Source organism: Ursus maritimus, unplaced genomic scaffold, assembly GCF_017311325.1.
Source record: "Ursus maritimus isolate PB19 unplaced genomic scaffold, ASM1731132v1 scaffold_7, whole genome shotgun sequence".
Taxonomy (NCBI): domain Eukaryota; kingdom Metazoa; phylum Chordata; class Mammalia; order Carnivora; family Ursidae; genus Ursus; species Ursus maritimus.
Genome location: NW_024426885.1, coordinates 55,699,714 through 55,720,490, shown reverse-complemented (window position 1 = coordinate 55,720,490; position 20,777 = coordinate 55,699,714). Strand labels below are relative to the sequence as shown.

General features: G+C 49.2%; 1 protein-coding gene across 2 annotated transcripts in view; it reads left to right on the top strand.

Moving 5' to 3' along the window:
• The first annotated feature begins 882 nt into the window (after positions 1 to 882).
• Positions 883 to 20,777, top strand: part of HKDC1 (hexokinase domain containing 1) — a 38,539-nt gene continuing 18,644 nt past the window's right edge. Inside the window, exons 1-8 of one of the 2 annotated variants that reach the window (XM_008695968.1) lie at positions 883 to 945; positions 5,655 to 5,817; positions 11,417 to 11,565; positions 11,668 to 11,787; positions 13,605 to 13,700; positions 14,774 to 14,873; positions 17,007 to 17,190; positions 19,937 to 20,092. In XM_008695968.1, the coding sequence (XP_008694190.1) occupies positions 883 to 945; positions 5,655 to 5,817; positions 11,417 to 11,565; positions 11,668 to 11,787; positions 13,605 to 13,700; positions 14,774 to 14,873; positions 17,007 to 17,190; positions 19,937 to 20,092 (1,031 nt within the window). The remainder of the gene's footprint in view (positions 946 to 5,654; positions 5,818 to 11,416; positions 11,566 to 11,667; positions 11,788 to 13,604; positions 13,701 to 14,773; positions 14,874 to 17,006; positions 17,191 to 19,936; positions 20,093 to 20,777) is intronic. The other variant, XM_040624745.1, reaches the window with a different exon arrangement.

Genomic DNA, 20,777 nt, shown 5'->3' with positions numbered 1-20,777 from the left:
GGAAGAGCACAAGGTCTACTGTACCCACACATCGGCCCCTTTCTGCGTCCTTCCCACATCAAGAGTGATGCGTGAGATGAGTGAGTAACCAGATATCTTCGTGGCGTGAGACATTTCCTGTCTGTGACTTCAGTCTTTCTTCCCAGCAGCAGCTTTCCGGTGAGCCCCCGTGTCTTCGGTTTATCCTCTCTCATGGATATTTTTTCCTGGGTCCCCACCTGTGCAGTCAAGGTTTTCTGGCTTATCACTTTTTATCAGTTCTTTTCCGTTACCACGGGCTGTGAGGCAAGAGATCTGCTCTGTCACAAAGGAGGAGGGACTTGCCCCAACATTCTTGACGTCTCCCTGACCAGGGCAGTGTTTAGTCTTAATTAAGACAGTTGCAGAGGGGCTGGGAGTCAGGAGTTCCATCCCCGGGTTGAGGAGAAAAGGACTCAAGAGAAAAGGCTGAGGCCAGACATTTGCAGAGCAGCTCAGCTCGTTGAAAGTTGGCTTTGTTTAACGCCCAGCTTCTCAGAAGATTTTCCTCGGCTGAGTGGGCTTGGTGGAGCCCTGGCTTGAGAGTGTTGCTTAGCAACGAGATCTTGTGGCACCCAGTTCTCAAAGAGTCAAGCAACCCATCCCCTGCCTCCCCTCCACCAAGCCTCAGCTACCACCCCAAGCCTCCTATTAGACAATCAAGTGTACGCTGGAGGGAGGGACCAGAGAGAGGGGGCGAAGTTTAATCATTGAACTCTAAGCCGCCTGGAAGTATTTAATCTGCAGCACCTAGCTCCCGGAGGCCTCCAGCCAGAACTGGGAGTAGGCAGCACTCCGGAGACACAGGAGTAAACACTGCACAGAAAGCTCTGCCCATCTCAAGAGAAACCAAACTTGGACAAAATGTTTGCGGTACACTTGATGGCATTTTACTTCAGCAAGCTGAAGGAAGATCAGATCAAGAAGGTAAGGCCTTACTCACAAAGCTGAGATACCCGATTCACTCTTCACTGACAGAACTAATTGATACTGTGCCTACGTCCAGAAGGGTTTAAGAAAGCGTATTAGAAAAGATATGGGGAGCACAGGACCAGTCAAGAGCTCAGGGGGGTGGGGGAGGAAGTGAATCTCCCACAGGCTGGACATTACACATTGTCCCGAGCCTTGCATTTCACTCGGCACTTCCTGGTAGATACGGGATGGGAGGGGATGAGAGTCTTCAGAAAGGTTGAGGATGATTTATAAGGGGTATTTGGGAGGAAAGGCTACAGAGGAGGGGAGAGAAAATTTTGAGAACTTTTAAAGTGATTCATATGATTCTTCATGTGCTTGAAGGAATATAAGCGTGGGAACCAAGAGGGGTGTGGGTCTTAATGTGCAATAATCGAACTAGTTATTATTGGCATGTGCTGTTTGCCAGTGGTGTGCTGTTGCTGGTGTGCATTCTTTGCTCAAGAAACCTCTGCCCAAAATATATTCCAAGGTAGGCTGCTTAACAGTTGCGAAGGCTCAGCTGGAGCCCATCGGCATTGCCTCCGGGCGGCCCGAGCCCAGCCCGCCCGCTAGCCACTCCAGCTGCCAGTCTCTCAATTTACAGATGATAGAAACCCTCTCGGCTGGCAGACTTAGCCAAGGTCACCCAAGTATTTCAAGTGCAGTGAGGATTAAGCCCAAGTCTCTGACTCCCCTAGCATTCTTTTCATTGTGCCACGATGCCTCCTGGCTTTCCGAACAGAGAGAGAGAGCATGGCCCTGTAACAGCCCTTGTGCTTGCCGGGAGAAACCTGCACGGAATTCTGTTCATTAGAGATTTGGATTAGAAGTTATAGCAAATCTCAAACTACTGTAAGTCAATATGATTTAAGCTGTCTTAATTTTCATTTACTGGTTAGATTCACAGTCCTCTACTGGCTTCTTAAGGGGGTAGAAAAGTCCTGCACAGCACTGCTGAAGGATTCACTTTCCGTTATTACCTGCTTTGCAAAAGGAAACCTGCACGATGTCTCTCCAAACCCCAAGGGGGAGTCATTGGAACCTTTACATTTGGTTCTGCAAATTAATTTCATTTCCTTGGCCCCCTTTGTGGTGGTTAACCTTTTGTCACATCCTAGACTCAGGAAGGACATGTTTGTCCGCCAGCCCAGGTGCAGGCACAGGAGGGACATTATGCAGCTTCCACTGATCGTTCCAGGTCCTCTGGGAGGAGGGTCAGCCTTTGTTAAGGCCTGAAGTGGACCCTTCCCTCACCCCTTCCCTCGCCCCTTCAAGAAAGCTGAAGAGGGAGCCGAGTCGGGATAGTCAGGAGAACCTCGTACCACTTTAAGCAACAGGTGACTGAGATAGGATGGGTGTCTGGTTTATGGGTTGCTGGATGACTCACAGGTTCTGAGAACATGGGCTTATGGACTCCTCCGTGCACTGAAAACACCCCTGGTCAAAAGGCATGGTCCTTTCTCTCTCCAGGGTCAGGTAGCCCATCCCCTCCTTAGTTCCTGTGCTTCCTGCCTCCAGAGTCGTCAAGATCCTGGGCTATAGTTGCCTGTGAGGGTTACTATTCAGACCCTGGAACAATTTTTTAAAATCTTCCCATACCAACATTAAAGCAAAGACAAAACAACATAAAACAGGAAGGGAGGGAGGGAGAAACCACTCTGGTAGCTTCTTATCCAATTCAGTATATTGACATTATTTGACCTATTGATAACATTGGGTTGAGTCTAGTCACTGCCCTACAGATTGTTCACTCATTAGAGAAGGACTGGCTAGGTTTTCAATGTGTACTTTTTACAGTTGAGTAAGTCAGCATTACGAAAAGGGGAAATGTTACCTTTAATCCCAGCCCCCTCACAAACACTGTCAGATTTGCCCTGTGGAAGCCCTTATAGTACGTTTTTACAGTTATATCCTACCTACAATTCTGAATCTTGTGTCCCTCACTTATCGTTATATTCTAACCACTTATGTACATTTCTCCCATTTCTTCATAATTATCATTCTAAAATCTTCTAATATTCAGTCCAGTTGGATATACTGTAATTCAACCTTTTCCCTCTTTGGCTACTCCCCCCCCCCAATTTTTATTTAAATTCTGGTTAGTTAGGGGGCGCCTGGGTGGCGCAGTTGTTAAGCATCTGCCTTCGGCTCAGGGCGTGATCCCGGCGTTCTGGGATCGAGCCCTACATCAGGCTTCTCTGCTAGGAGGCTGCTTCTTCCTCTCCCACTCCCCCTGCTTGTGTTCCCTCTCTCGCTGGCTGTCTCTCTCTGTTAAATAAATAAAATCTTTAAAAAAAAAATTCTGGCTAGTGAATATACATGCAATATTGGTTTCAGGAGTAGAATTCAGGGATTCGTCACTTACATCAGCATCCAATGCTCCTCATAACTCGGCTACTTTCGAAAACATTTTTTAACAATTAAGATATTGCTTTGAAAAACATAGGAATGCGTTCAATGTTCTCCATCTTTGGGATTACTATAAGGTTAGATTCCCAGAACTGAAATCACTGGGTCAAAGAGGTGAACCTTTTTATGACTTAGTTCATATGGGACCTTTGGACTAAGCGATCTCTAAAGTCACTTCCAGCCTCCACATTCTGTCATTCAGCAGGTCTGAGCTCACAGTTTTGAATTTGTTTTTCCTATGTTAAATGTGCTGCTCGTCGGCTCTTTTGTTTAGAAGATATCCTGTGTTATGGTTTCAGAGTCTTTCCAAAAGTGTGCTTGGTTTCCTGCAACTCACACACCCTCCCTGAATGTCTGCAAAAAATGTGCCTGGCTACCCAGGCCCCAGATCACCTGTTCAGATTTAAAATATAGTTTGGTTTGGGTTTTTTTGCCCCAACATATGTGTCATTCTTCCCTTCTAGCTACTGTACCAGGCCCGGTGGGAGGTAGAGACAACAAACAAGAAACTGTTGCTAACTTGACATTCTTTCTGTCATGACTTTAACTTAGTGAAACAGCAGGAGCGGGAACCCAGAGTTCTGGATGACTCTGGTAAATTGCAGCTGGCGAAGGACCCCAGCAGGGCCTCTAAACCATGCCTTCTACGGAGGGATGACACTATGGGGATGTGTAGCACATCTTACCCTTCCCCAAGTCCTAATTACTTGGGTCACGTCCCTTCCGTCGGTTTTCTCCATGTTTGTGGCTGTGCCAACCAATTAGTCATAAACAGACTCAGGGTGAACAGGAAGCCCTTAATGAAGCATGACCTGGTTCCATCCTATCTCTTCAAAGACACTGAATGCCCAATTGTCCTTTTTTTGTTAATGGCTCCCTGATGGTTTTCTGGACTCTCTCTGGCCCCCAAATCCCTACAGCCATGGGCCATTTCACTGCCTTGGGTCTCCGAATTGGCCCCAGATTGAGCTGGGATGCCTGCCCACTGGGCCTGGCTGATGGCTAGGCACCTGTCCTATGATACAGGTTATGTGGCCTCTGCACTTCTGGTGTGATATCTCTGTTGGGCTCCCGTGTCCTGCATGGAGCTGTGAAGCAAAACCAGGCAGTGGGGCAAGGAGTATGGAGACTGCATCCTAGTCCCAGTGTACCCCTCGCCACTGCTGTGTCATGGCTCTGAGCCTTGGGGTCCTCACCTCTCAATCAGAAGCAAGAACTCTGCCCTCACCGGCTGCCTGAAAGCAATGTCAGGGAGATTAAATGAGGTGACGTATGTGAAAGCACTCTGTAGACTTCAACAGATGTTCTTAGCTTTAGAGAAAAGTGTGGGAGAGGGATTCCTCCAGGAATGTGCTGAGGTCAAGTCTCCTTGTGACCTGGATGGGTAGAGAGGTTGCTCAGTATGTGTATAAAGCAGGAGGGGCAAATACAGGGCATCTGCGCCCCTCCCTACCCCTGCCCCCTCAGCAATCCACTCCAGTGAGCCCGGGCAATCCAGGCCGCCACTGCAGATGAGCGTTAGCATGAGGGGGAAGCTGTTCCGCCATTTCTGATATGCCGCTGCAGTCAGGTGGACTGGGCATAGCCCTAGGGATTTTTCTAACTTCCCTCCGTTAGGGCAGTGGTCTTTTGCCTCCGTTTCCTGGTTACTTGAGTGTCATTCACCCATTTCCAGCAGCAATTTGAGCTGGCTTTAAAAATTAAACTTCATCTTAATTAGAACAACCTCAGTTAAAAACAGAATGAAAATTCAAAGAACTAGAATTTACAGATTGCAGTTGGAAACTGAATTTAGCTCTGAGCTTCCTAGCAGCCCGTAAACAAAAGGAAACAAGTTTGGGTATATATCGTCATCATTGGAAAAGAGAGGTTCTGTGCTTAGGAATTTAAGGTTCAAGGTCTAGCTAGTCTCCTGCCGTGGAGAGGTAATGGGACAATGTGCAGGCCCTGAACTGGGAATTAGAAACCCTGAATCCTTTGTCACTTTTGCCCTTCTATTGTTCCATCAGAAAAATGGGGGAATCCTTTCTTCCTGAGAGCTTGCCCTTCAGAGGAATAAATTCCTACCTCCCAACTTTCCATTCCATTCTGTTCTTCCAACTCCCTACCTTGTCTCCAGCTTGGTGAGGGGTCAGGCAAGGAACCTTTGGGATTCCACACCATGAAGCTGTCCCCAGAGTCAGAAAAATAGCTTTGTGATGGGAGTGGGAATTTACGGCCTTGACTGGAGCACAGGCTCCTCCCCTCCCTGGTCACCCTGGCGTCTGTTCCAGGTGGACAGGTTCCTGTATGACATGCGGCTCTCCGATGAGACCCTTTTGGACATCATGACTCGCTTCCAGGCTGAAATGCAGAAGGGCCTGGGGAAGGACACCAACCCCACAGCCGCCGTGAAGATGCTGCCCACCTTTGTCAGGGCCATTCCAGATGGCTCAGGTGAGTGGGGCCAGGGGCTGCCAGGACCCTGATCCCCCGCTTTCTTCTTGGCTGGTGGGCACCTGGAGTCTGCTCCTGTACCGGGGTTATCTCACCTGCCTTCTGTGCATACTCCTCCCCAACTCTCTGTGCTTCGGCCCATTCAATACCAAACGTTCTGAACCAAAGTCCAGATGTACCCTGCTCTTGCTCTGCGCGCCTTGGCCCCACACGTTCTGTCTGCTTGCTGGAGCACCCCAACATCCTTCCCCTTGTGAACACCAGCTTAGCTTTTCGGGCTCAGGGTAGAGGTCACCGCCTCCGTGTAGGAGCCCCCCCTGCCAGCTTAGGTGCTTGTCCTGACACCCTGCCGTGCGTGAGTTTCCCTATGGGGCAGACGCTCCATGAGGACTGTGTCTTCTTCCCCTGGTGTTCAGACCACCTAGCATGGTCCCTGATGCCTACTAGGCCCTGAAATATTTGCCAAATGGAAAATAAATGGTATTTCATGCCTAAGTATCTAGATTCTAGGCCCAAGATAGGAAGTAAGGGAAGAGAACATGATGCAGTGGAAGGAAGAGTAAACGATGATTCAAGAAACCTGGGCTCTAGGCCCAGCTCTGACATTTCTCAGTGACCTCTGGCGAAATATTTAGCTTTAGTTTCTTTATCTGTGAAATGAGAGAGTTGGCCTCTGTATTTGTTTTCTATTGTTGCTGTTATAAGTTACCACAAATTTAGCAGCTTATTTATTCTCTTAACAGCCCTGAAGGTCAGACGTTTGAAATGTCTCATGGGGCTGTAATCATGATGTTGGCAGGTTGCATTCCTTCTGGAAGCTCTAGGGTAGAATTTCTTTCCTTGCATTTTCCAGCTTCCAGAGGCCGCCTGTACTCCTTGGCTCCTGCCCCTTTTTATCTCCAAACCAGCCAGATAGCACCTTTAAATCTCCCTCTGACTCTGACCCTTCTGCTTCCCTCTTTCACATTGGGCCATTTCACTGTGGTGTCTACATTAGGCGTACCCAAATAATCCAGGATAATCTCCTAACCTCAAGGTCAACTGACGAGCAATTTTAATTCCATCTGTAACCTATTTTCCCTTGCCATGTTAACTAACATACTCATGGATCTGGGGATTAGGATGTGGACATCTTTGGGGAACTATTACTTAGCTGACCACAGCCTAGAGACCTTTAGTGGGAACCCACGGGCTTCCATCCAGCTCCTCCATTCTCAGCCTCTGGGCAGAGCCAGAGATGGGACAGGAACTGGTACCCACCAGGCCCCTTCTCTGGCCAGGGGTGTTAGGAACGCACCATCTCACATAATCCCCATAAGAACCCTGAGGTGTAACTGTTATGCCCAGGTCAGATGAGAGCACGGAGGACCAATGTCAGGGTCCCAGTGCTCTGACCAAGCTCCAGTGGGGGTTTTGGGGCCCTTGAGAGGGCAGGGGCTGAAGTTTGGGGAGCTCTCAGGGACTTTGATTGGATTAGCCAGGTTCTGGGCCCCTCTGGGCCAATGACGGGGTCAAAGTAGCTTCTGCCATTCAAGAGGTCCCCGGGAAGTGTGATGGGGAAGCCTCTTCCCTCACTGGTGGGTGGGTGACAGGGTGGACTATGTCCACCCTGGAGGGGCATAAGCTTTGGCTAGAGACAGTCCTGCTTTGAAATCTGCTGAGTTCCAGACACTGCCCTATGGGAGTACCGAAGGGACTGTGGTCCTTGACAGGTCATCCTGGGGCCATTCAGAGTAAGCACGAGGGTCATGGGTGTGTCGGGGGGTGGGGTGGGGGGGCACCAGGGTGAAGTCCTCCTGGCTTCCTGTGCTTTGGCTCCTCCTGCAGAGGCGTGTCCCCAGAAGCAAGGGAAAGTGCTTTGAGGGCCTGGAGAATGCTGGGATGGATGGGTCTTCCTGGCTCTGGCTGCTTCAGGAAGGCTTGGAAGTGAAATGGACCAAGTTTTAGAAACCCCCCTCCTCAGGCCTGGAGGCACCACCTCCTTTCCTCGCTGTCTCCTCAGAGCCTCTCATCACATTATAAATCTCACCAGTGAGCCTGTTGCAGTGAGGTCTCGGGGCCCAGAGTCCCTGCGGCCGGGGGGCCTCAGTGAGTCCCAGGACCACTGCATTCCTGTCCGCATCCGAAAAAGGTCAGGGCTGTCAGGATCAGATGAAGTCATGTGGAAGGAGTGCTTTAAAATTTCCAAAATAGTGCCCCAAGTCTTCTGTAGCTGGTGGTGTAATTTCATGGTCACTAACAATAAAAGCAAACAAATAAAATGCTACTAATCCTTTGGGGCCTCCATTTTTAAAAATGTATGCAGTTTCCAGAGAAATCCTGAGTTCTCTTACTTTCTCTAGTTCCCCTCCTCTCATCCAAACCTACCTGAGAGGGGGTAACCCAGTAGAGATTTAGTTTCCTCCAGCCTTTCCGTCAGGGAGCCGCAATCGACTGAGAAGAGTTAGCATTTGTGCCTTACCTGCTACCAGTCACAAGGGAAGGGGGACCGAAGGTGTCCATGACACGCTCATGAGGGGGACTGTGATTCTCTAGGCCTGACTCCAGCTGCTGCTACCGAGGGGGGCCTTGAAGGGAAGCCCAGGGAGTCCTGATGTAGTTGGCTGATGGGCCTAGGGGTCTGCCTTAGGACAGGGGTCCCCCTCTCCTCCCCTAGTATAAGATGCACTTGGAACCATTTCTAAACCTACGGTTTCTCAGGTCTGAATCTCTAGGAATCAGCCCAGTCACTGAGCATCTTTGGGACACGCAGCACTAGGGAATGGGAAGGAGCAGCGCATTAGCCCTGGGAATGGATGAGGGGAAGGAAACCCGGGAGCCACTGGAAGTTCACAGAAGGATTATCTACAGAAGCAGATCATTATCTTTTTATTATAAATTTTTTTATTGAGATAGAATTGCTGTAACATCATATTAGTTTCAGGTGTACAACATGATTTGATGTTTGTACGTATCACGAAGTGATCACCACAGTCACGTTCGGCAACACACATAGTTGCAAATGCCTTTTTTCTTCTGATGAGAACCTTTAAGACCTACTCTCTTAGCAATTTTCAAATATGCAAGGCCTTATTCTTAACTAGGATCACCATGTTGCGTGTTCCGTCCCCGTGACGGGAGGTCCTAGTAATCGGAATTGCTGTAGAGATCCTGACAGCCCCTCCGCCGCTGTTGCCTCTTTTTCTAGGCATGTCCTTCCTCCCTCAGGGTCCAGTGAGTCCTTTCTCTGGGGTCAAAGTCGCAGAAGGGATCACGCCAAGTGGTTTCCAGGAAATTGCGTGTTGAGTCACCGGAGAAGCCAGGTGATTGCACACTGATAACGATAAGGGCGGCGGGGGCCAGAGGAAGGAAGGAATCCGTGCTATACTGCACGAGGGTTCACAGATCACCTCCAACCTGAACTGAAGCACGGGAACCTCCTCTTTTATGAAAATCCTCCAGTCTATCCTGACTGGTGCCAGAGGCATTTCCCCCAAATCTCAATCAGAGCTTGGCACTCCCTGGCTTAAAATCTTTCTCTGCCCCCCCGCCCCCACCTTCTGGAGAAAGCTCACGCTCTTTGGGGTGGGCCAGTTTTTCCAGATCCTTCCTAGTTTATCCTGAGACTACCTGCTAGCCTCCTTTCTATATGGGGCTGGCTCCGCCTCCCTCCTTCCTCAAAAGCAGACCCCACTCTCCCTATGTGAGCTCTTTGCTTGGCTCCAGTTCCTTTCCATGGGACCCCCTCTGGCTGGCCCCCTCCCTCCCTGGCGTTTTCTGCACTCAGCTCTGTCCCGCCTTCTCTGGGGTTTAGATAGCGCTCCCAGTGCTTCCCAGCACCTGACATGGTATTTGGCACAGAGTCTAGCTCAGTAAGTGTTCCCACGTGGACTATGCGATCTACCCTATTTCCTGCTCAACAAGATAACATCTGTGAAAGCATCTCTTGCTTGGTATGTGGTGAATGCTAACAAAAGTTGCCTAGTATTCGGTCTCTGGATTCCCTTCCTGAATAATAAAAGGCTCCATCAAGCTTCTTTGGGGGCAGATCTAGGGCGATAAGAATCTTGCCTTCCAGATAATCTCCAAAACAAAAGATCCAGCTGGCTGGGTCTGGAAATGACTGAGGCCCCTGCTGCTCTGTGGTTCACAGACCTGCAGCAGCAGTACCTGGGAACCTGCTTAAGAAATACAAAATCTCTGGGGCGCCCTGCTAGCGTGCAACTCTTGATCTCGGGGTCACAAGTTCAAGCCCCATGTTGGGTGTAGAGATGACTTAAATAAATAAATAAACTTAAAACAACAACACCACCAACACCAGAATCTCAGACCCCACCTCCACTGAATCACCGTCTGCATGTTAAAATTCTTGGGAGAGTCATACGCACCTTCGAGTTTGCAGAGCTCTGCTCAGGAGGACCTGTCTCTAGCTCTTGCATTGCCAGGAACACAGAACCCAGTCGAGCCAGGGCAGAAAAGGAGGTCTGTTGTACAAGGACATGGAGAACAAAAAGAGGGACACACGGGGTCTCGTGGGACTCCGAGGGTGGGAGCTGTGGTCCACTCAGGTCGCAAGGAGACTGGGTGGGACTTGAGTTTTCCTCTGTGGTTTCAGTCTATATACATGGGGCCACCTTGACAACGCAGCTGACCTCTGGTGTGGGAGATGCTTCTACTTCAGTCTTGACCACGAACTAGTAACTTCTCACTGTTTTATTTCACATGTCACACAGAGTAAATCTGAATGGCCAGCTGGTCCCTTATCTCCATGCAGCTGTATCTAGGTCACATGGTACAAAACGAGGCCACCAGGGGACCAGACTTGTGGTCATGGAACTTTACTCACATGTGCTCTGGGCATATATCACGAAGCATGCCTGGTGCCACTTTTCAGGCACAGAGAATTCTCTATGAAGGCTTGTTGGTTCACAAGTGTGCACACTTGCATTCTTCTCCCGTATCTGTGGCTGATGCTGAAGACTGGCAGGTGTCCTGGCAGGAGTCCTGGCTGGATTCTGAGTTCAAGTCACCAGAGTGGGCTGCCTTGTCTTAACACATGTGTCATATTAATAGCCTTTGTCTTGCACAGGGCTGGGTCTGGCCCAAAATGTGAAGATTCTTGGCCCAGTAAGGGCCATCCTTTGTCCCTGTCTCTTTTCTCTCCCTGGGGTGTTTTCCGTCTGTCCATGAGACTGAAGCTTGTATGGGGCTGGTTTCCCTTCCCGCACGTCTCCCTGCCTTTTCCTCCCACCTTACCCGCACTTTGCCTGTGCTTGGAGTATCAGCTCCCCCGGCCTGGCTGGGGTGTGCTGACTCGGCTCCACCCTCAAGGCCCATTTCTGGTACCATCTGCCTGAAGCAGGTTTACATTTGCCTTGTCCACATTTATGCCATCCAGCATGGCCCAGGGGGCAGATTTGGGTAACGCCCCAGCTCTGCCCCCTGCTGGGAGGGCTCACTTCTAGTGTCTCAGCATGTGTGCGTAATGACACTCAGCTCGTGGGGGTGGTTGTGAGACTTAGTGACATTTATTACATATCCAACTTCTAAAGCTGAGCTTGCCATAGAACAGCCTTCAATAAATGATACCCTTTCTTCCTGTTTTTTTTTTTTTTAATAGAAAATGGGGAGTTTCTTTCTCTGGATCTTGGAGGGTCCAAATTTCGTGTCTTGAAGGTACAAGTCTCTCAAGAGGGGAAAAGAAACGTCCAGATGGAGAGTCAGTTCTACCCAACACCCAATGAAATTATCCGAGGCAATGGCTCCGAGGTACTGGGGCAGGGGCTCTGTGAAGCGGGGGGAAGGCCTTGGCATCAAGTTTGTAAGCGCCCATGCCTTAGCCCAGTGTCCTGTGTTTTCTCTCCTCTGTAGCTGTTTGACTACGTAGCTGACTGTCTGGCAGATTTCATGAAGACGAAAGGGTTGAAGCATAAGAAATTGCCCCTTGGCCTAACCTTCTCTTTTCCGTGCAGACAGACTAAGTTGGAAGAGGTAAGGTTCGTGCCGGGGAGGCAAGAAGCTGCGGAAGATTTGGGGCTCGGGGCTGGAGATCGTGCGCGCGCTCAGGAGTCAGGCTGGGAACAGGAGAGATCAGCAGGAGTTTTCTTGTCTTGCTTTTTTCTTTTTCTTTTTCTTTTTTTTTTTTTTTTTTGCACAGTGAGGTGGAAGTGTGAGGCAGAGAACTCGTAAATGCAGCAGCCTTGACTTTGCACTTGACATGGGCACAGCACAAAGTGACAGAATGGTTGTTACCCTCCCTTTCTTAGACTTGGTTGCATGGGAATCCCCGGGGGGACTGGCTAGGCACAGATTGCTGGACCCCACCCCAGAGTTTCTTTTTTTTTTTTTTTAAAGATTTTATTTATTATTTATGTGACAGAGAGACAGCCAGCAAGAGAGGGAACACAGCAGGGGAGAGGGAGAGGAAGAAGCAGGCTCCCAGCCCAGGGGCCTGATGTGGGACTCGATCCTGGAACGCCAGGATCACGCCCTGAGCCAAAGGCAGACGCTTAACGACTGCGCTACCCAGGCGCCCCCACCCCAGAGTTTCTTAATCAGTGGGGCCTTAGATTTGCATTTCAAACAGCTTCCTGGGTGACGGATGTGGATGCTGGTGGTCTGGGCACCACCCCTAGCACCCCCGATGAGAGCAGGAAGGCTGGGGGAGTCTCACTCTCCAGTGAGCCCTTGGGAGGAGGATGCAGGTGGGGTCATTGGAGTGACAATGTCACTGCCCCCAAGAGGTTCCACATTGTCCTAACACCCTTTTTGGGGGGACACCACCCTGCAGTCTCTTACTCCTCTATCCCATGAAGCAGGGATGTTCCAATGACCCATGAAAGCAGAAGTTAGGGAGGACGGCCACTAGGTAGCGCTGTGCTGCAGGAAAAAACCCTGGTCACCGGACAGGAATCTGACCATTGCATTCCAGTTGGACTCTGTCCTTCACTCATTGTGAGATCTAGAGCAGTTTCCTTCCTCTGTAAATCTCACCATAAACTGAGAGGATTGGGAGGGTGTGGTCGGGGAGTCTGTGAGTTTGGGCTCCGCTATTTCTGACTGTGTGGCCTTGGGCAAATCTCTCAATCTCCAAAATTCTCTTCCAGTCTGAAACATTCTATGATTATTTGCTGTTTTACAAAACTCTTGAGGAACACCAATTTTTAAAAACATTTTTTAAAAAAAGATACTATTTGTAAGTAATCTCTACACTCAACATGGGGCTCAAACTCATGACCCTGAGATCAAGAGTCGCATGTTCTGACTGAGCCAGCCAGGTGCCCCAGGAAACACCAATTTTATGCAAATAATTGATAATGCAAATAGAGAACCATTTTTCTAAGTTGAACGTAAGTTCCCAAGGGAGTCCTGCCAGGTAATAGCAGGTGAGTTCTGTTTTGTGGACCTGGCAACCACGCATTCCGTGCACATAATGTGTATCTACCACAGGCCAGGTATTTCCGTCAGAGCGTTCCCGTGACAGAGGCAGGGAAATGAGGTTTCTCCATTTCACAGATGAGCAAACTGAGGCTCAGGGAGGTTAAATGACTTGACTAATGTCTTGTGAGTCCAAGTCCTCCGCGACTGTTCTTTCTGCCACTACGTATACTGTTTCAAACCGCTCAGATGAAATAAAGATGTTTACGTGGCTAGAAAAAGCATCTGGAAGGAATGTTGAAAGAATTGGGGGCGATTCAGCTTCACGAGGAGAAGCCTGTGGGGATGCATTTTACGCGAGAAATTTTTGCCACTCATTTTCAGAACTGAGCGCCTTCTTCATTTTACCTGGCTTTGAAATCTTCCCCCAGGGGATCCTGCTTTCATGGACCAAGAAGTTTAAGGCACGGGGAGTTCAAGACACAGATGTCGTGAGTTGTCTGACCAAAGCCATGAGAAAACACAAGGTGAGGGGTTCGCCTCAGTGTGGGAGCTCCCCCAGTCCTAGCCCCTTTCTCTCCAGGTGGGGTCTCCTACTGTGCGTGTCCTAGAAGGAGAATCAGAGAAAGAATTGATCTTGGGGCAGGTCTCACTGTGGTATAGATGTGACCAGTTGTGACCAATTTGGGTAAACCTACGGTGAGCCTCGGCACGTGGCGCTTGTTCCAGTGGCCGCATTGAAATGTGGCCCCACACTTCCCTGGGACCTCCCCAGCTGCCACGGCCCCCTCAGAGGGTCTCAGTGAGACCCCGTGCATGCGTAATACTCTAACCACCTTTCCTCTCTGAGCTTAAAAGTTCACTTTCTTTCCAGTCTGGCTGTCTCTCCTATTTTCTTTTCTATTCATGGGTTATCTCTATTCGTCAAATAAATTTTATAATAATCTAAACTGAAGAAGCAAGACATGCTCCTTGCTGAGCTGAGAAGTGCACTAATAAACCCAGCTTATTTGTTATCCTGACAGCAAGAGCAATATTTTGATGGATACACTTCTTGTCTTTTTTCTCCTTAAAGAGGCAATCATAATCTTTTATCCTGTGTTTTTCTTTTATTGTTTCATTTCACTTTAGAATGCTCCCCCAAACCTTGGGGAACCATATTGCTTTGGGGTAATAATCCAAGCTGACTCGTCAACATGGGAAACCCAGATGAGACATCCCTGGTGCTGCCCATGGAGAGCACTTGGCTGAGGCTGGTTAAGCTGTCCCCATGGGCGATGGAGGGCTTTGCTCCCAGGAGAAACATGCTTTCCTCGGGGGTCTCTCAAATAAAGGCTGGGTTCCTGGTGGTCTGTCCCTCATATTTCCATTGCACAGAGGCCTTCACCCATAAGGCAGGAGCATGGGTTCCACTTTGTAGTTCCCAACTGCCCTTTCTCTCTTCTAGACCTCTGAACTTGACAGAGGCCCCATCTCTTCCAGGCAGGATCTGGTGATTGTCTCATCACCTTCACTGCTCTTGCTTCCTCTGTGGGGAAAGACAAAGGGATGATGCCCCCTTCCCGCTCCCTGACACCCTCTGGGACTTGTGTTCCATCAGGACATAGACGTGGACATCCTGGCCTTGGTCAATGACACCGTGGGGACCCTGATGACATGCGCCTATGATGATCCCTACTGTGAAGTTGGTGTCATCATTGGTAATTCAGTTTGACTTGATTTTCCAGGTCGGGAAAAGGGGCTAGTCTGGGGCTTAGTTTTAGCAAACTGAGCACATTCTGTGGGAGGGTATTGGCACTTTCTGTTTATGAGACACAACATAGGGAAAGGGAAAATTAATGCATTCATTCGACAGCTGTTTGCTGAGTGCCTCTTGGGTGCTAGGCCCTGTGCTCTACATTGGGTTTGCAGTGGAGTGAATACCTAGAGGTTCCTGTATTCGTGCAGCTTTCAGGGGGGAGGTGGGTGAAAGGCCTGAAAGGTCCAGACAAGTAATATCAGGTCGTGGTTGGTGTGATGACAAGAGTGAAGCAGGCTGAGGTGACAGAGTGAGTGTGGTGGGGTGATCATGGCAGGTCTCTCTTGAGGGCGACATTTGAGCAGGGAGCTCAGGGATGAGGAGGAGGGAGCAAAGTGGAGATGGAGAGGAAGAGAGGCCCTGGCAAAGCAAAGAGGAGACCTATGACCTCTTGGGTGATTGCGTCTGGGATGCTCCAGAAACCCTAAGAAGCTGAGTGGTGGCTGAACCAAAGTGACTGGAGGTGGAGAGGAGGGGGCTCTTCAGGCCAGAGAGCATGGACAGGGCCGGGTAGTTTGCAGAGGACACAGGACATCGTGACTGTGAGATCTTCGGCTTCTATCCCAAGAGGAGGCAGGCAGGAAGGCACTGGAGGACTTTGGGTGGGGAATGAATAAACGGGGTGTGCATTTTTAAGAAGCTCATTTTGGCTGCTGTGTCAGATAAAGAGAACTGGCTAGAATGGGGCAAGAATGGAAGCAAGGTGACCAGCCAAGAGGCCATTCCCCTGTGCAGGTAGGACATGGTGAGGCCCAGACCAGGGATGTCGCAGCACCGAGGAGGTGTCTGGCGGATGGTCCTTAACACCTGAGCTGGGAGGGGGTCTGCCAGAGACGTCCGTGAGAAGGCAGTGTTGGGGACAATAAAGCCAAATGGATTAGATTTATTGGCTGCTCTTGAATAGATCCTATCACGTCCCCATTCCTTTACCACTACTGGGGAGAGTTTTCTGAATTGCTTTTTTGTAGTTTCCAACCCGTCTCCTCAGCTGGACTTTCCTAAAGGGCAGGATTTTACACCTGAGGGGCTTGATCTGCCTTCCCGTTTCTGGAGCCCCACAGCTCGCAATGGGATGGGCGTTTGCCAGCCACGGCTTCTAGCCACCGTCCACGGCGTCTCAGTGACTGTCTGGTAGACTGCAGATTGGCTGCCACGCCTAAATTGTGTCCACTTTTCCTCGAAAAGCCTTTTCTAGGTACTGCATTACATTCTGTTTCTCTCATTTCTTATTTCTCATGTTGGCTTTAAAATCCTCAGACCAGAGCATTAGACAGGGGAAGATACTTGAAAAAAATAATTTTTAAGCAGCTCTGAGCCATAAAAATTATCTCGTTTAATGTGTACAGTCCAGTGATTTTTGGTAAATGTAGAGTTTCCTAACCATCACCCCAATCCAGCTGTAGAACGTTTCCGTCCTCCCGGTGGGTCCCAAACAGACTGCCCCTTTGTAGCCCCTCCCCAATATTCTAGTGTTGGAGGCCTTTCCGTGGAGTGATTTTGTGTTTGAATAATGGAATGTTGCTCTCTTATGGGATAGCTAACCACTGTCAAAGATATGGATGTGGCTTCTGCGCGGAAGAGTTTGTGGCAGGCCATGAGGAAAGAATATTTTTAGTATCAAATAGAGAAGAGGCTAAGTAGCTTAGGGAAAGGATTAGAAAAATTACTGTAGGTTGTTTTTTTTTTTTTTTTTTTTTTTTTTAAATTTACAAGGTTAGGTTAACTCATCCTCCTCTTTGTAAATGTGCTTTGTCAGCTTTCATACATATTCATGGGGACTTCTTCACAATCGACCCCATTCATGACAGCAAACTATTAACATCTGAGAAGTGTAGACTTGACACGTCAGCTTTATTCCTCATGAACTCCCAGGCTCACCACAGCTGCTTCCCTCAGTGAGAACCGGGCCCGGGAAGTGGATCAAAAGCACTTTGTGGAGCGTTCAGAGGGCTCTCAGGCGGTTAAGAGTTCTCTGTGTCTTTGCCCAGCTGGGAGCCTTTCGGTCTTTGCGTATCCGCTCTGATCCCTCACGCAGGCACCGGCACCAACGCGTGTTACATGGAGGACATGAGCAACATTGACCTGGTGGAGGGCGATGAGGGGAGGATGTGCGTCAACACGGAGTGGGGGGCCTTCGGCGACGACGGGGCTCTGGAAGACATCCGCACCGAGTTCGACCGGGAGCTGGACCTCGGCTCTCTCAACCCCGGGAAGCAACTGTGAGTGCCCTTGTGCTGTCACCTGGGCGTTGGCATTGGTAACTACCCAGTCACTCAGGTACACCTTGAACCTGGGAGCCTTTCCAGTTGTGACCAGTTACAAGGAGTTCATGAGGCGAGGCTTGGGTTTCAGTTTCATCAGGCATCTGTGAGAGTGAAGGCAAGGACATGGAGTGATCTCCCCTGGGTCATAACCCCAATTCTAATTCAGTCCATATTTCTGGAGCGTGCACGTGTGGGGCAGGGGAGTGCGTACATGTGTGTACAGCTGGGAACCAGGTGACTCGGGTCCTGCCCCCTCGGTGCACCCACAGAACAAAACCAGTGCGGCCCAAGGGAGCAGGACTCAGGCAAGCTCCTCGTTTGTGCTTCCAGGGCTCCCTGCCCCCCCCCCCCCCCCCCCCTTTCTCAGAGGCCTAATCACAGCACCTGATGTGATGCCTTCCCAGCTCAGGTCTTGGGGAGTCTTTCTGGGCTCTCATCCCTTGCTCACCAGGAGAGTAACTGCTGAGGGGCTGCCTCAGCTCCGCCTGCATGCTGAGCCCCCGGAGCCGCGCGTCGGGTTTTTCTTTCCTTTCTAGGCACAGTGTCTTACACGTTACTGCAGCTCATGAAGTGATTGTCGAATGAAAAGGCATTTAAAAAAATTTAAATAATTTCGGGCTTACAGAAAAGTTATAAAAATGGTACAAAATTCCCCTTCACCCAGCTTCCTTAAATACTACTGTTCTGTCTCTGTGTATATGCATATATGTACACATACACATAAAATGTCTGAATACAATTACTTCTCTGAACCATTTGAGACTAAGTTGCGAACATAATATCCCTTCACTCCTAAATACTTCCAAGCGTATTATCTGCAAACAAGAATATTCTCTCACAGAACCGAAGTATAATTATCGAAATTAGGAAATTAACACTTAATCAGTTCTAATATTTAGATTGCAGACCTTACTCAAAATTCACTAGCTGCCCCATTAATGTCCTTTATAAAACAAGAAAAAAAGAATGGTCCTGGTCCAGGCCCATTTCAGGATCACACGTAACATCTTGTGGCCTTTCTCTGTAGCCTCTTTGAGCCTGGAAACCCTCTGTAGTATCTTTGTTTTTCATGAGCTTAAAGCATACAAGCCGTTTATTTCACAGAATGTCCCTCAGTTGTCCGATGTTTCCTCATGATTAGCTTCAGGGGTGCGTTTTTGGCAGGACTTTCACAGAAGGGACGTGCGCCCCCCTCAGTGCATCGTTTCTGGAGGCCCTCGACGTTTGTTCATTACTTGTGGTGCTCCCTCAGATCACTAGGCTGAGGGGTGCGCGACAGGTTCCTCTCCCAGAAGGTTGTTACTGTTCCTTCGGTCGTGAATACGTATCTGGTGAAGAGATACTTCGAGACTGTGGAAATACCCCCTTCCCAAAACTTTCACTCTTTGTTTTGAGCACCCATTGAAGAGTTTCTAAATCCACTGTGTTTATTCGTTGTGATTCTCCTGTTAACTACGGCTTTCCCCTCTCCTCCATGTCTGTTTATTCTCCTAGGAACGCGTGGATTCTTTCTCTTATTTAACGGGGTATCATTTCTTCCTATCACTATTTTGATGCTCAAATATTTTCACATTTGGCCAGTGGAAACCCCTTCAAGCTGGTCCCTGTGTCCTTTTGATGTGTTCCCATCACTATTTACGTACTTCCTTATTTTCCGGCCCAGTAAGATGTTCCAGGCTCCTCGTGCATTTTGCTAGTCCCGGCCAATTTTCCAAGAAGCTCTGGCAAATATATTTAAAGTACCTCCTAGGAACCATTCAAACACTAGCACTCCAAACCCAGAAAGCAAATTTCTGCTTTGGACATACCTGCTCCCCCGGGCACACACCCATTTCACTGGTGACACAGAGCAGTCATGGCCCGGAAAGTAGGACCATTTTTTGGACTTTAACACCCTCACTCTCTGCATTTCACTTAAAATGAATTTCACTCCCCCAAACCCAACCTGGATTTCTTTTTACTGTCTTCTGTTTCTGCAATGTTCTACGACATTTTGTAATGAAATAGATTAAGTTGATTAGAAAACAGGTTGTCCTTGGTTTTGTGCCTTATGATGTTTGGAGAATAAAAATCATATTTAGTTGTTTACTAACAATTAGTAATTGCTTGTCGGATGCAGGATTCAAGAGTCAAGGTGTAGGTAGCATGGTGGGATATTTCATCCACACTATTGCAGAACCTCTCTGGGGCTGTAGAAAGTCTCAAGCCCATCTCCCAGACACAGCATCTTTCTCTCTTGGCCAGAAGCACGGTGTAGGTGTTGGAAGTATCTGAAATTTGGATTTGTCATGCCATAGTTGGTGATCTTGGGATCACCTGAAGTCCCTGAGGTCGAGATTCCTTATGCCTAATATGAGAATGGTCCCCTCATGGTGAGGGGCACTTTGTGATAGATTCTTGGATTCATGAGCAGGAAGGAATCTTAAATCTCCTCTAGTGTACTTCTCTCTTTTTATGGGTGAGGGGAGTGCAGCCCAGAGGAGATAAGTGAGCTCCCAAAGGGACCCCAGGCTGGGATGGGGACTGAGGGGCCCTGTCACCCATGGAGTGGTCCTTCCATTACTCTGGTCCTGACCATGGGCCGTGGCTCGTGGGCATGGGGAAAGGGTGCTACATAACCATAACCATAACCATAACCATAACCATAACCATAACCATAACCATAACCATAGCTGCTACTGGTCTGTTCACCACATCGCAGGTTTGAGAAGATGATCAGTGGCCTGTACCTGGGTGAACTTGTCAGGATCATCTTGCTGAAGATGGCCAAGGCAGGTCTCCTGTTTGGCGGCAAGAAGTCCTCTGCTCTCCACACAAAGGGCAAGATTGAAACACGGCACGTGGCTGCCATGGAGAAGTAAGCTGCTGGCCGGGGCCCTTCACCTTGAGTCCGCAGAGGGTTAGGGCAGGTAGCCAGGGCGTGATATACTCATGGTAGTGGCACAGCGGAAGGGGCCAGACCCATCCTGATCTTCCCCGGGACAGCTTCAGAACTGGGCCCGGCTTTGGGTGGGTTAGCAATGCCTACTGTGACTCTGACGTGGCTTCTTGTCAGTTTCATTGGCCAGGAAGTCTGTGGTTGGAGGTCTACTCCTTTCTTATATTTTGCTGCCTTCTTCCTCCCCAAAGTGGTGATTAAAAACTTTTCTAGGGTCCCAGATTCCTTTGAGGATCTAATTCAAGTTCTGGACCCTTTATCACAAGCATGCACATTTGTATTCCATTTTGTTTACAATATTAGGGCATCCTTAGACCATTAAAGCCCATACATGGAATCTAAGTTAAGAACCCTTGCTGTAGCAAGGGGCTTCTCTGCCTGGTACTGCTGGGGACTGGGCTTGGCTTTGGTGATTTGAGGCCTCACCTAGAGGTCCCTGAGATGGGGAGATGGCTGGTGAAGGTGGCTGGCTCCAGTCCACTCAGGGCCCTGTTCCTCAGGCTTAGAAACCCTGGCATTGCCCTGAGCTGTGTAATCAGTTTAGATTCTGCACTCAGTGGAGTGGTATCTGACTCCTAGCATCTGTTGGTGCGAGCATGGCAGG